Source organism: Amblyomma maculatum, chromosome 2 (assembly GCF_055883805.1).
Source record: "Amblyomma maculatum isolate TAMU_Amacu chromosome 2, ASM5588380v1, whole genome shotgun sequence".
NCBI lineage: Eukaryota > Metazoa > Arthropoda > Arachnida > Ixodida > Ixodidae > Amblyomma > Amblyomma maculatum.
Window position 1 is genome coordinate 120,361,169 of NC_139345.1, and position 13,571 is coordinate 120,374,739.

At 47.4% G+C, this 13,571-nt stretch overlaps 1 protein-coding gene across 1 annotated transcript in view; it reads left to right on the top strand.

Moving 5' to 3' along the window:
- The window catches only part of LOC146199719 (growth/differentiation factor 8-like), a 72,975-nt gene extending 59,906 nt beyond the window's left edge, over positions 1 to 13,069 (top strand). Inside the window, exon 4 of the mRNA XM_084595216.1 lies at positions 6,023 to 13,069. Coding sequence (XP_084451342.1) covers positions 6,023 to 6,406 — 384 coding nt within the window. The 3' untranslated portion in view covers positions 6,407 to 13,069. The remainder of the gene's footprint in view (positions 1 to 6,022) is intronic.
- The last annotated feature ends 502 nt before the right edge of the window (positions 13,070 to 13,571 follow it).

The following is a 13,571-nucleotide window of genomic DNA, read 5'->3' on the forward strand; positions in this document are numbered from 1 at the left end:
CACACGTATGCTAGCAACACAGGAGCCAAAAGGTGTTTATTTCTCGGTCATTCTGTGTGTGACTCCATCTTTTGAAGGTCAGGGAACTCTCGTCTTCTGCATAGCTTTCAGAAAACTATAGGGTTTCCGTGGATGGCCCAAAGATCTCCACTATACTTGCCCTCTTTGTTTTTTGATACAGGTGGCGCGTTAAATTTTAAGTTAGTGCGATTCGCTGTTGAACGCGCTATCTGTATTTCTCGTTTCGTCGATCTATAACCTCAACTAGGAGAATAACACAGAGAATGTTCTTTTTTTATTGTATACATGCATACGTGAATTAAACCGGACCGCGTTATTGTTTACTGCATATTAGAGTGATATATTCTATTTTTGTCATACCGCGCGTTTGCCCATTGCACCATATATGCAACTGCTCGACTGCTATATATATTCTCAATTCTACCCTGAAAAAGGACGGTCCACAGTTCGAAACTGTTGTTAGAATAAAATAGGATAATCGGGAAAGTTGTGTGACATCCTGTTTCAGTTTCCGTGGCCCGGCCATTAGTCAAAGCAAACTATGTCTATATATATATTCCCCCTTTTTAGTGTATTATATATATCTTCAGAATGTCCACGAAGCCTGTGTGTGTGTGTGTGTGTGTGTGTGTGTGTGTGTGTGTGTGTGTGTGTGTGTGCGTGCGTGCGTGCGTGCGTGCGTGCGTGCGTGTGTGTGTGTGTGTGTGTGTGTGTGTGTGTGTGTGTGTGTGTGTGTGTGTGTGTGTGTGTGTGTGTGTGTGTGTGTGTGTGTGTGTGTGTGTGTGTGTGTGTGTGTGTGTGTGTGTGTGTGTGTGTGTGTGTGTGTGTGTGTGTGTGTGTGTGTGTGTGTGTGTGTGTGTGTGTGTGTGTGTGTGTGTGTGAAAGAGAGAGAGAGAGAGCAGGAGGCGATATATGACTGGTGGTCAGATACGCAAGGACATACCTGTATAATATAGCGGCACATTTGTTCAAAATGTACGCTCCTGGGATATATGGCTTCCCCTGGGTCTGTGTGAGTCACTTTTTTTATGCAGCGAACTGTGTAATAAACGACAGGAGTGAAAAACTTGAAAGGGAGAAGTTTGAAGATGAATGCACATAGAAATAACAGAGGGGCGCAGCTCTTCTATGGCCGGTAATGTTTTGAAAAACTTTGACGAGAACTGCTTGTCCTCAGGGCAGCACCACTCAGATAAACAATGCTCACGGAGAGCTTTCCGCGGCTATGCAGCGAATAGGTGGGCAGGCAAGGAGACAAGCTTTTGTCCCTGTCGCACATTGTGTATTTGGTTGCGGTGAGGTGAAAGGGAAGTTAAACAAACGGTGCGAAGTCGAACGGCTGAATTGAACTGTTTTCCACAGGAACCGTTATCCGTCTACCCTTTCCCGCCTATCCGTCGCTTTGAGCCGTAGAACGTTGCCCACGAGTGCGGCCACGCCACCTTCTGTTCCTCGCGCGGGTTGGAGCGGTATATATCTGCTTTGAACGCATGTAGCGCATGCGGGACAGAGGTGAAGGAGTATAGTCGCGCTATAGAGACTTTTAAGGCGAAAGCATTTAATGCCTCATCCGATGTCAGCAGAAGCTGTCAGCACTGAGCAGAGGGTGTCAGACTTTCGAGGGAAATAGTTAAAAATAAATCAATAAACCTTGTCTCCACCGGGAATCGAACCTCCATCCCTTGTATCCCCATCCCAGCGCTTTACGCCCCGGATCGTGAAACGTTCATCGTAATTCTTCTTGTGCACCTTGAGGATAGCGGGATTCCGCAAGTGACAGATATTGCGCTTTTAATTTCCTGTAAACGAATTATATAACGCCGGTGAACTTTGATGCGTTCAATGGAATGCTGGTTGTGTTCGACAAGGGGCGCGCCATGTCCTGTCACGACTGGTCATGACGCGTCGCCAGGCGAGACGAAGCTGTCCCCGCCGGGCGTACGTCCGTCCGAGGCGTCCGTGCGGCACCTTTCCTTTGGCGCTTCCTCGAACGCTGCACACAGCAAACAGAGACCCAGATTTCAAGGAGGCGGCAGGCATCAGCGGCATTTCAAATTGATATACAGAATAGAAAAAGCTCAGTATCTGTCACAATTCTCTGCGGACACATGTACCACGCCGTAAAGGAAGGGAGGAAGGTGGAAGTGAAAGAAGAGACGGAGATAGAGATGTCGTAGTGGAGGGCTGTGATCCGCCACGCTATAATGGTCACCGAACTTAAAGTGGTCCAAAGTGCCCTCTAGAATTGAGGGCGCCAGATGGCTCACGGTGCCCGTCAAATACCGGTGCATCCGCGACACGCGGGGGCCATTCAGCTCACGCGGCGCTGACGACGCGTTATATAATCGGTAGACGGTAGCGGTAAGCGATAGCGCTATGCTAAAGTTCTGAGAGCCACCTGGGCAGGGCTTAGAGAACATGTTTTTCTAATGCGCGCGACTTTTTGACGCAAGAGAGAGAGAGAGAGAGAGAGAGAGAGAGAGAGAACTTTTATTTGTCCAACAGAGTGACTATCCCGCTCTTCGGGGTTTAGACCCGGAAGGTGGGACAGTCGCCTTAGTTGCATGGCCGGTAGTTCTTGGACTCCGGCGGCATCTTCGGCCAGTCGAACAATTTCCCTTTGGGCTCTTGGGTCTGAGCTTCGCAGAAGGGTCTCCCAGGTGTCTTTAGTTATATTTTAGCCTTGCCTGGTGACTTCGCACATTCTCATATTATGTGATCTAGTGATCCCCTTCCCTTACATAATGAACATAGGTCTGATCGTATTTCCAGCCATTTATGACTGACTAGAACTCGGTTCGCGAATCCCGACCACGGCGGCTGCGTTTCGATGGAGGCGAAACGAAGTGGCGTCCGTGTGCTGTGTGATGTCAGCGCATGTTAAAGAACCCCAGGTGGTCGAAATTTCCGGAGTCCTCTACTACGGCGTTTCTCATAGCCTGAGTTGCTTTGGGACGTTAAACCTCACAAACCAAACCAGACCAAACCAAGAACTCGGTTCGTGTATGTATTTGTCTGTGTAGCTTTCTCCATGCTACTGCTTCCTCTTTGCCTAACGTGGGGTCTGGTGGCGGTATAGTAACCTCCTGCTCAGTCTGTAGTGCGTTGTTATTCGCTATAGTTAATCAGGTCCTCTTGTTTGCCTTGCTCCAGTGGCACTCCCGCCTCGTTTCCAGGCACGCCTGCGTGGGCTGGCGTCCAAACAAGGGTGACGTCTCTTTCTATTCGCTTTTGATCGAGGATTCTACCCGCGATCTTGGCCAAAATTCGGTGAGCCATGCACACCGCCGAGGGTAATGGCGTCTCCGAAATTCTAAAAACTAATATGGCTATTAATAATGGCTGGCTACTGATCCCTGATTGTAAATAGACGATCCTAACTGTAATACTTAAAGTTAATTATCAGACGGGAAAGTAGCGCAAAAAAAAGACAAACACAAGAGAGGAGACACTTTTTTTTTTTTTTTTTGCGCTTACTTTCCGGTACGATCATGAACCAACTAGCCCAGCAACAAGTTCTACTTAATTATCAGAGAATAGCTAAACCGGCTTACTAATTAACATTATCCACCTGGTTTCTGATGTCTGCCAAAACTGGTAAAATTGTCCGTCAAGCCACCTTTATATCTCAAAAAGACAATTTACAAAACATTAGTGGCTGGCTTCATTAAAACACAGCCAAACACATATATAGCCCTTTTACGACGACATCTCTATGTTCAAACGCTCACAATTTCAGGCGCAAGTGTCCGCGCCCTGTACGTATATAGAAGCCACAAAGCGGAAGGTGTTCCTCTCTGTTGCTCCCGCCCAGAGTTCTTCCGAGACCCAAGCGGGCACCGTTCTGTAACACAGCCGAAGTGTCTGCCTATATGCAGCGCACTGTTCCTTAATATATATATAGTATAATATAATGGAGGAGATGTTTGTTCAGAATGAAGCCGGCATGCCAACAAGTTAAGCGGCTACGCAAGCAGCCATTTGCGTTGCCTTTCACGTATCCACGCTTCAGGCCCTATTGCTTGTTGATTGCTTGAAACGTACAGCTTTCTTCGCGAAGAAAGCTTTGTCTATCTCCCGAGACCGCAAACACCAAGTGCTTGGCAAGCGTGTATACGCTGTATTTAGCAACAAACAACTCACGGCAAGCAGAGAAGATGTCGCGAGGAAAAACCTGCGTAGCCTTGCGAAGGCATGCCGGAAATTGCTCCGCCAGAGATGCTTTTCACAGGCGTCGAGTGTTCAGACATCGCCACTCACTGATAAGCGTGCAGCGCTTGACAGGAGCATTTAGAAGAGCACAACTCAGCGGCTTGGGAAACACGGCGTCCTTGCGCTGCAGACCAGCTCAGTCGCAGTGGTATGCGAGGCTGCCCACTCCTCTGCAGTCCTTGCGGGTGTGGTATCTTTTTGTCATGCTCAGGGATGTCTAGAGGATATGGCAAACGCTCGTCCTAGACCCGAAAAACTAGTGACCTCGCCTCGATTGACCCTATCAGTAACAGAAATTCCAGGATCGGCCCGTGCAATTGGGACATTTCCTTGGCGAGGTTCAACAGTCAGAAACAATTTTCGCAAAAGCAGCTGCATCCTGTGCTACGAGAAACTGACGCAATTCAGCACCCTGGCTCATATGTGAGGAAGAAAAAAAAAAATACGGAAGCTCTAACTGAAAGCATATGCATGCCCGCCCTCGTGTCTCTTCGTCTGTACTCCAGTTTATTGTTATGATTACCCTAAAATATAAAGAAACATGTACAGCAACAGCCATTGCCTTCCCCTGCACGTCTCTATAGTACTACATAGGAAGGCTGTGTATCTATACTCGGCATTTCGCAGGAGCAGCATATATAGTGCATTCCTTCTCCCTTTTTCCCCCATCGTTATTCCCTGTACTTCCTCCCTCTCTCACTTGTAGAACAGCCAAGCTTCATAGTTAACTTCCCGTTTTCCTTTGATCCTCGCTTATTTCCCATTCAGTACACTTTGGAATATATGCATCCATCGGGTATTATTCGAATGTGATGGGGAACTCAGGGGACCCGTGTAAGCCCGAAAACTGTAAGTATTCGATGATCGGGAGATGCACGACACGCGGACCCGCACCAGGGACGGACCCGGCGGTCATCAGGCGGCCGCTGCATGCTACGGAGCGGGGATACATGCGGGAGACCCCCCTCCCCCTCTCGTCGCAAAAGCGACGTGGCCGAAATCCTAGCCGGCGCGTCCTTGGTCCCCTGTCGCGTTCCGCTGGCCGTTTATCGCGATAAGTGCCTGGTAAGCAAACGAGCCCGGTCGCAAGCAGTGGCGCCTTGCGCGGCGGTCTGCGCTGCTGCCAGGCGTCTATCCTGCTCGCTTCGTTTGCATTGAGTTAAAAATTTGATCTGTGGGTTTTTTGCACTGCGCTGTCACGGGCCCGTGCATAGAGGGTGCTGTGGCAAAAGCTTGCACTGCGATGTCCAGGAGTCGAATGCATGCAAGCTCTAGAGTTGCTTCCGAATAGCCTTTAACAGAGGGGCGAGTAACAAAATCAAGCGCAGTTAGTCTGCCGCGGCAGGCTTTAAATTGACTGCTCCATCCATGAGGCCTTCCTGTGCAGTGCCGTACCGCGCAGGGTTAAAGTCATTGGAACTGACTTTGGGGTAGTTTCAAGAGCTCGCCATCAGTCCACTGAGCAAGACATTACCTGATGAACGACACCAAGACCCCTTTTATTTGCAAGTGAAGTGCACGTGCACACAGAAACAAATACGGTACAACCGTGCTTGCTGCCTCAAATTTAATTTGGAACTCCTTTCTTTCTTTTCTTTTCTTTTCTTTTCTTTTTTTTTTTTTTTAAAGCATAGCCAACATAGTTGATGGGCGCTTTAGGACCCGATCATTGCATTCCATTGTGCCGGAACTTAGCATTGTTAGTGGTCGTGCGCTGCATTAAGCAGGACCTTTTTTGAGGACTGCGCACGACACTGGTACTGAACTGTGTTTTGGCGTCCACACGCAGAGACCCTTCCTGGTGGTGATGGTAGACAAGGGCGGCCGTTCCCGGACGCGGCGCATGGTGGGTCTCAACTGCCAAGAGAACTCGAGCGAGGAGCGCTGCTGCCGTTACCCGCTCACAGTGGACTTCGAGGAGTTCGGCTGGGACTGGATCATCGCTCCCAAGCGCTACGAGGCCAACTACTGCAGCGGCGAGTGCCCCTACGTGTTCATGCAGAAGTATCCGCACACGCACGTGGTGCAACAGGTCAACCTGTCCGGCTCACCGGGCCCGTGCTGCGCTCCACGCAAGATCTCCGCCATCTCTATGCTGTACTTCGACGACAACCACAACATCGTCTACGGCGTACTGCCCGGCATGATAGTCGACCGCTGCGGATGCTACTGACGCGCCGCGGGCCAAGATCTCCCCCGCTGTGCTCGGGGCCCCAGACTTCCGCCGACGCTGTGCGGAAGGCTGTTGTAGTACAAACAAAGACGTTTCCATCGCGATGGTTCCATCCCGCGGACGACGTCGGACAGTGCATCGCAGGGCCGTTGCAACTCGTCTTGCGGCGCGAGGGTGTGTGCGTTCGGCTGCCCGATACAGGCAGCTCCGCCCCAGAATTGCCAAGACCAAGTTCTTTCACCTGAAGACTGTCTCAACTTGTCGATCACCCTCTCGCGTTCAGCCCTAAGTGTGAGACACCAGGTCGGCGGCGCGGCTGTTGAAACGGTTTCTTTTGAGGTGCCGGTGTGGCCGAGTCGCGCTCATGGGCGCGTCTGATGGCGTTGGTACTTCGCAGGGAAGCTCGTGGAGAGGACATTTCGGAGATACGCAAGTCGAGCGGCCAGCACATCCCGGATGTCATTTCTTTTCGGCTTGTCTTGTGCAGGCTGTAAGTCTTGCACAGACAAGCCACGCGTCTAATCACACCGTCGTGCAGGACTAGACTGACTCTCTTGGAGTTGGTCTTCGCCCACGGTTCCCTATAGGACTGGTCATATCGTTTTGTGTGAGTGCGCGGTGAATGAGGACATTTGCGCGTTTGCTGAACAATTTATAGCCTTGACCTTCTTTTTCAAGGAAGTTGATCTATTTAATGAATTTAATGAAGGAACACGTCGGTGGCACGCACTGGTTGATGTCATCATACTTTTTCATGTTGCTTTTTTTTTACATGAATTTATTTTAGTGGTCTTAGTACCTTTGACCGAGTGTGCGAATAAGATCTGTTTTTTTTGTTTGTTTGTGTGCACACGCGTGTGCTATATGTGGTTTTCGAGAGCTGCTCCAAAGATGTTTCTCGTAGTATGTACACATCATTGTTTTCGCCTTTCATTGTGAACATGTTTTGTTAAATATTTCGACTACCACATGAACCCCGCGTGTTTACCGACGGGCCGAATAGCCAGGTTATATGCAGAACGTTCAAAACGAAAGAAGCGCAATATGAATTGCGAAAAAAAACAAAAACACGAAGGAATGGGCTTTGTAAAGCCGATGCATTAATCCTGTTCAGGCAATCTTTCTTTGAAGCTACTTGACGCCTAATTAAATTAGCAAAAAGCTAGCGACATTTTTCTGCAAAGGCTTTTCGGCGAATTTTTCAGCTAACGACTGGAGAAAAAAAAAAAAAAACGACAAGTGTCCATTTTCGCGTGCCTTTCTTTTGTCGTGCGCACACTGGTAAAGCTATTTCAGTAATATTTTGTGTGAAACAGACCGCTTTTTGCTGGAGTTCACTGTGTGCTGGAAAGAGCTTTGTGGCTACAGCGTATAATACATTACAATGCGAAGTAAGCGGCGAATCATATGAGTCTGCTCAGTGAGTGCGAGCTTTGGTTTTCGCAAAAAACAACAACAAAAAAAACTGTAGATTATCTTGGCTCATATACACACATATCTATATACCGTGTGAAAATTTCGTGTGCCCAACTTAAGCCAATTTTCCTTCCTATGACTTGTGAGCTCTTAGAGCTCAATTTTATACATCTATTGAGGTTTGCGTAGCATCCAATGAGAGACTCCAGTCACCACTTATAAATGATATCTACGATTTGGGCTCGCCGTCTTCAAGCGTTGTTCAGGCGTAAAGATGCCGGGATCCAAACATTGCATATCGCCACATACGATCTGCGTGTTCCTGGTCAGACGCTGCTTTTGAACATGTTAGTGAGGCAAACCTTGTTTGCCCCCTGTTTCATTCGTATGTAGGAAGTGTTTTCATTTGCCCTGTTACGTCCAGGTGTGTTTTTAAGGCGAGAAACGCGTGTCATAACCTGGCTTCTTTTGTGCGTGTGTGTGTCTGTGTAATGTCTGTAACCGTTGACGTTTTCCCATTTTTATTGCGAGGGAAAGTAAATTAGTTCAGCGTGAGGATTACTTGTTTTTAACTTTTACAGTGCAAAAAAGCCACTTATCAATATTTTATGCATGCCTGAAATACGTCTCTAGCGAGGTGAGGTTCCTTGAGAATGTGAAAAAGGTCAGTTCAGTCCCCTTCTACTCGACTTGTCTTTTTTTCTTTTTTTGCTAAAGAGCGGCATGTCGGTGCGTCTTCAACTTTATCGGCGGCAATCCAGAGCAGCACATGATGCGGGGCCCCTGTAGGTCCCATACCGGTCGGAAGAACCAGGAAAACCCTATCAATGCATTCATCGGTTCACTGTTCGAAATAATGGGCAAGCCAAAATTGGGCTTGTCCTTGCTGATACTGTATATATACATTGGTCTCTTGTTAGCGCTGCTAGCGCTATAGATATATTAATATGTCCACATCCCCACATGCATCCAGCACATACCGATCTTTTGACGAATATTGTTTAGGGCAGATGCAGTATTTGATGGCGCATTCAACTTAAATGTGGCCTTTATGCTGAACAATGACTCTCAAAACTTGATTATAGTCCGGACCACATACATATTTGGCTGCCCAAACTACGACAAGCACCGTAGTTCAATGTGAGCAGTGTCGACTGCAGCACATAGGCCCATCATGGATTCTGTGTAGACAGTCCGCATTGCTCGTATATGCCCAGCGCTTACAAGGAAATTTCAGGCGGACCTACTGCTGACGTCGATATGACGTGAAAAATGAGCGCATTATGCCGGGCTTTGAGGCTTCAATGGGGACAACCAGGCTGGGGCTGTCACCAGACTACCGACATAGGCCTCCTTTGGGAGTACGTTGACAAGCCCAAATACTACGGGATTGCCTTGGTCGAACCTGTATAAGTTCAATACCGGTATCGAAAGGGTTAATCGAGATAAAATTAACGAAATGAGCAAACGGTCCAAGTGGGACCAATCAGGGCGCTTGGCGGGCTGCCCATATTGGACAGTGTGGGCCCAACGTTGCCAGCTACGCATGGACTGCCGACATATATCCCAAATTGGGCAGATTAGGGCGAGTAACTCACTGAGGGCTGATGTAGATACTTGTTGCAGAAGCTACATTGATTCCGCATGGGCTCACATGAGCTGCCCGCATTGGATCCATGGCGGACCTATTTCATTGCCTACTTTGTGCTACATGGGAAGTGAGCGATCTCATTCGTAAAGAGCAAGTAACTAGCAAGGAGAACCGGAAATTCAGACCGTGTAGTATGCAACAATTGGTCCGCTATCTAGAAATATGCGCTTTGATGTTACTGTCAAAATGAACACAATATATTTCAAGTGCCTGATATACTTACCACATTTGAATGGGATAGCAGCTGACCTGTTGTAATAACTGCAATAACACGTAATGCAATGCATAATGATACAGGCTGATGAATTTTCGAAGTAAATACTTTGTTGCACGAGGCCTAACTCCTTCCTAACGTATATTAAGCCGCCAATGTCCGTTTAACAGTTACACCCTCCATATAATAAGGAATCAAACCTATTTCTGCCGCGAAGACATAGAATACCTGCAAGAGTTATAGTGTAACCACGTTCACGACATGTTGATGACATAAGCACGTAGCACGCTTTGTTCGGTATCTTTGAATGTATCTCTTCGCCGTGTATTGTGCACATGCCTTTGTTATGAATGAAGCCTTTTTTCACGCTGGATGATCAAACTTGCTGTTGTATGTTATACGTACTCCCTGTATACAATATATGGAGCTTTCGATCTCGGTTGCGGTGTGAAACAAAAACCAGTGTATGTATCGGTGTCTGTAGCATGTTGCAGCAGACCCCCGTGACAGTGAAATCGCTTTGTTCGAAGTTTCGCTTATTGCGAAGTGTTTTGCGTGCAAATGTGCACATCGTCATCATACGTGTTTGTAATTCTCTTTGATGAAATGCCGCTTGTGCGACGTTGTCTGATGGTCTGCTTTAATAGTGGTCTCCCATATGCAGTGCGTCGAAAAGGGGACGCTGCGCGTTGTACGCACTTTTTTTTTTTTTTTTTTTTGAAGAGTTTGCCACAAGGCATAAGTTGAGAAAGGGGGAATGGGATGCAGGAGATAGAAAGTTAAAAGGAGTGAAGTCCAGTTGTGCTTAAAGTGCATTGTTTTCTTGCGCATAATTTAATATTGTAAAGCTTTGAGATTCTCACCTGGCGGTGGATCATGAAGATTTGAACCAGGGTCGTATGGTCCAACGGAATCGCGCCTGCTGATGACTTTGGCTGCTGTTGGACTCATCCGCGCGGAATGTATCTTGAGCCACGTATATACACACTTGTACTTCCTTTGGCTGTCCGCAGAAATGTTTCTTCTTCCAAGGGCCATTTGTCGAAATTCTCATGCCAGTGTCCACACTCTGCCAGCTAGATGTCCTATTTATGGTTATGACTTCGTGTCAAAAAAAAAAAAAAAGCAAGTAACTTTTTTCTTCGGCAAAAAGCCCAGGGATATGAAATTTCAGAAGCTGTTTTTGTTTAATTGGTAAAAAATTTTGAATATTATGCTCCATGATCGAGCTTGAATACAGTGCCAGTTTTCTGACCATTGCTGTTTTGTGCCACTTCTCACCCAGAAGCATGCAAGTTGCTTACCATACAGCTTGACTGAGCTGCTCCAATATGTGCTGCCTCCATTTTAGGTACACTTGATTTGTTTCGGAGGACTGACCGACGAACTCGAAAAACAAACGCTGTCGTTTTGTAACATTCGCCGTTTAATATGACATCGCACGACCTTCCAATGCGTAGTCGTTGAAGAGGTCCGTTAAATCATTGTTCGTTCGTCGGCTAAAAGCGACAAGGTGGAAAGCACTGACATTTGTCCGAAGGTACACATTGCAGTGTTGCATTTTTTGCACCCCCGTAGCGCAAGAAAAAAAAAATGATTCTGGATCTGCTAAGTGGAGACCCGTTTACAGGCAACAACAGCGCTGCCCCAGAAATAAGGAATGTGTGGCAACAAACGTGCAAGGAGCAATGTACCGTTTGAGTACTTCCCGCAAAAGAGATTGTGGTGCGCGCGGTATTTTCTCTCGGACGCATGGAGCTCGTCACATCAGCAACAAGGTGTATCTTAACTGCTTCGACACGACGAATCGCAGGTCAGCATATCGACGGCTCCGCAGGTATTCCTTAGTATGCGCCTCCGGTTTCAGCGGCAGCACTTATTCTTCTGTTGTATTTTTTAAATCATTTTTCGTAATGCGAAAAAAGGAACGTTTACTGCCGACCCGAAGCGTAAAAGCTGGCGCGGCTGACGCGCGGTCGAGTGACGCGTCCGGTATTTCTGCAGGAGCCACCGTGCGTGCTCTCGCGGCATTCCTTCGCTGTGTCGCCGTGGTGCGGAGTCGACGTGCTTTATCGGTATGTGGCACAAGGTAGACGGGCAGGAAAAAGGTGCCTGATTGTTGGCCTGGCATCGCGCTCGAAGATTCTTCGCCCTTCTTTTATTTCTGTTCTTTTCATCTCAAAGTTGTTTTTCTCCTTCAGGCCAGCAAAACAGAGCGAAACAAAAGAAAAATAACGGCTATATTCTCTTGCAGTTCGAGGCCGGCAGGAGCAATGGCATTTTTGAATCCTTGCTGAGGTCAGTCGCCGAGGTCTCAAAGATATAAGGTGTACTTTCTTCCATGCGCCTGTTCCGTGGACGCTATGATGCGGACCCCTTTGCGCGTCAGTTTGTACTTATTGCGGGAGTAACTATCTCAGCATTTATCGTGTATTTTATTTTTTCTTGTGTGATTTCGCGCAGTTCTTTGGTATCAGACATTATGTGCACGTGAACAAAGATAAGTGGCATTACAGTACAGGTCCAAACGAGGCTCTATGCCATCTCAATAGTGTTTTCAAGCTGGTAAGTCGTTCCACCAATGTCTAAGTAAAATTAGGAGAGATAAAAGTGTTGCTGTTGATCCAACCTTCGCTCTAGCAGCAGAAATAATTAGGCAACAGTGCCCTTGGGAGACTACTTGAAACTGCCACAATACACGCCCTCTGTCGACATACGCGGTTAACCTCGCTGTGATATCAGCATTTGAGTTACGTGGCTTGATCTGTCTCGACTCCTTTCAAGACTTCAAGACCCGCCCTGTTTTTCCTTGTTTTGTACCATCTGTTGATTTCTGTGTTTGTTCATGCTTCCATGCATATGCTTGACGCTGTGGTCCTTTCATCTGTTTTTTCTTTTTTTGACGCGGATACATTTATAAGCCTGCGCTAAAGGCGCTGCTGTCAGTTTTTTTACGCCGGCGAAACTAACTTGCAGAGCATATTTACGCCAAGCTGTCTCTCTCTCTTTTTTTTTTTTCACTGCAGTGTTCTTGTGATCGACGGATGTACTTTACGCAATCACCCATCGGTGTTTGACAAGCATTGTAATGACGTACACACACACACACACACACACACACACACACACACACACACACACACACACACACACACACACACACACACACACACACACACACACACACACACACACACACACGCACGCACGCACGCACACACGCACACACACGCGCGCACACACACACACACACACACACACACACACACAAAGGCACAATACACGACGCGCCCAGCGAAACATTCTTTCACGCACAAAAGCATAGAGCCATTCGTTGACAAATGTTCTGTGATATTCACAATAAAGATATGAAACATCATTATACTTGGTATTTCTGTCTTTTCTGAATAGGTATAAGATCAGTATCACCACCAAATAAAGCAGCCAATTTGGGCGTTCCCTGCAACTCGAGATGCTTTACTGCCGTTATATACACAATATAAGCTGCACGACCGGACGCACTTTTCATGACGTCCCAAGAGCGTAAGTGCGGCTTACGCTCCCAATGTAACTACAGCTTTCTCTGTCTATATGCAGCCTTGGAGGAAGAAATGACAATTTTTCCTTCCTCCACACTAAGCAGCCATTTCGGTATGGATGCGGGCTTTCCTCACAGCGTTACCGTTACTGTACCAAATAGTTCAGGCATATCTGACCTCATGCGATGTCAGTGCGCGTTAAAGAACCCCAAGTGGTCGAAATTTCCGGAGTCCTCCACTACCCAGTAAACCACAAACATCCTTTGGACATCTAAAAAATGTAGATCACTGGATCTTTGACAGGTCTAGTGGATATCCAGATCTGTCCACCCGACATTATACTAG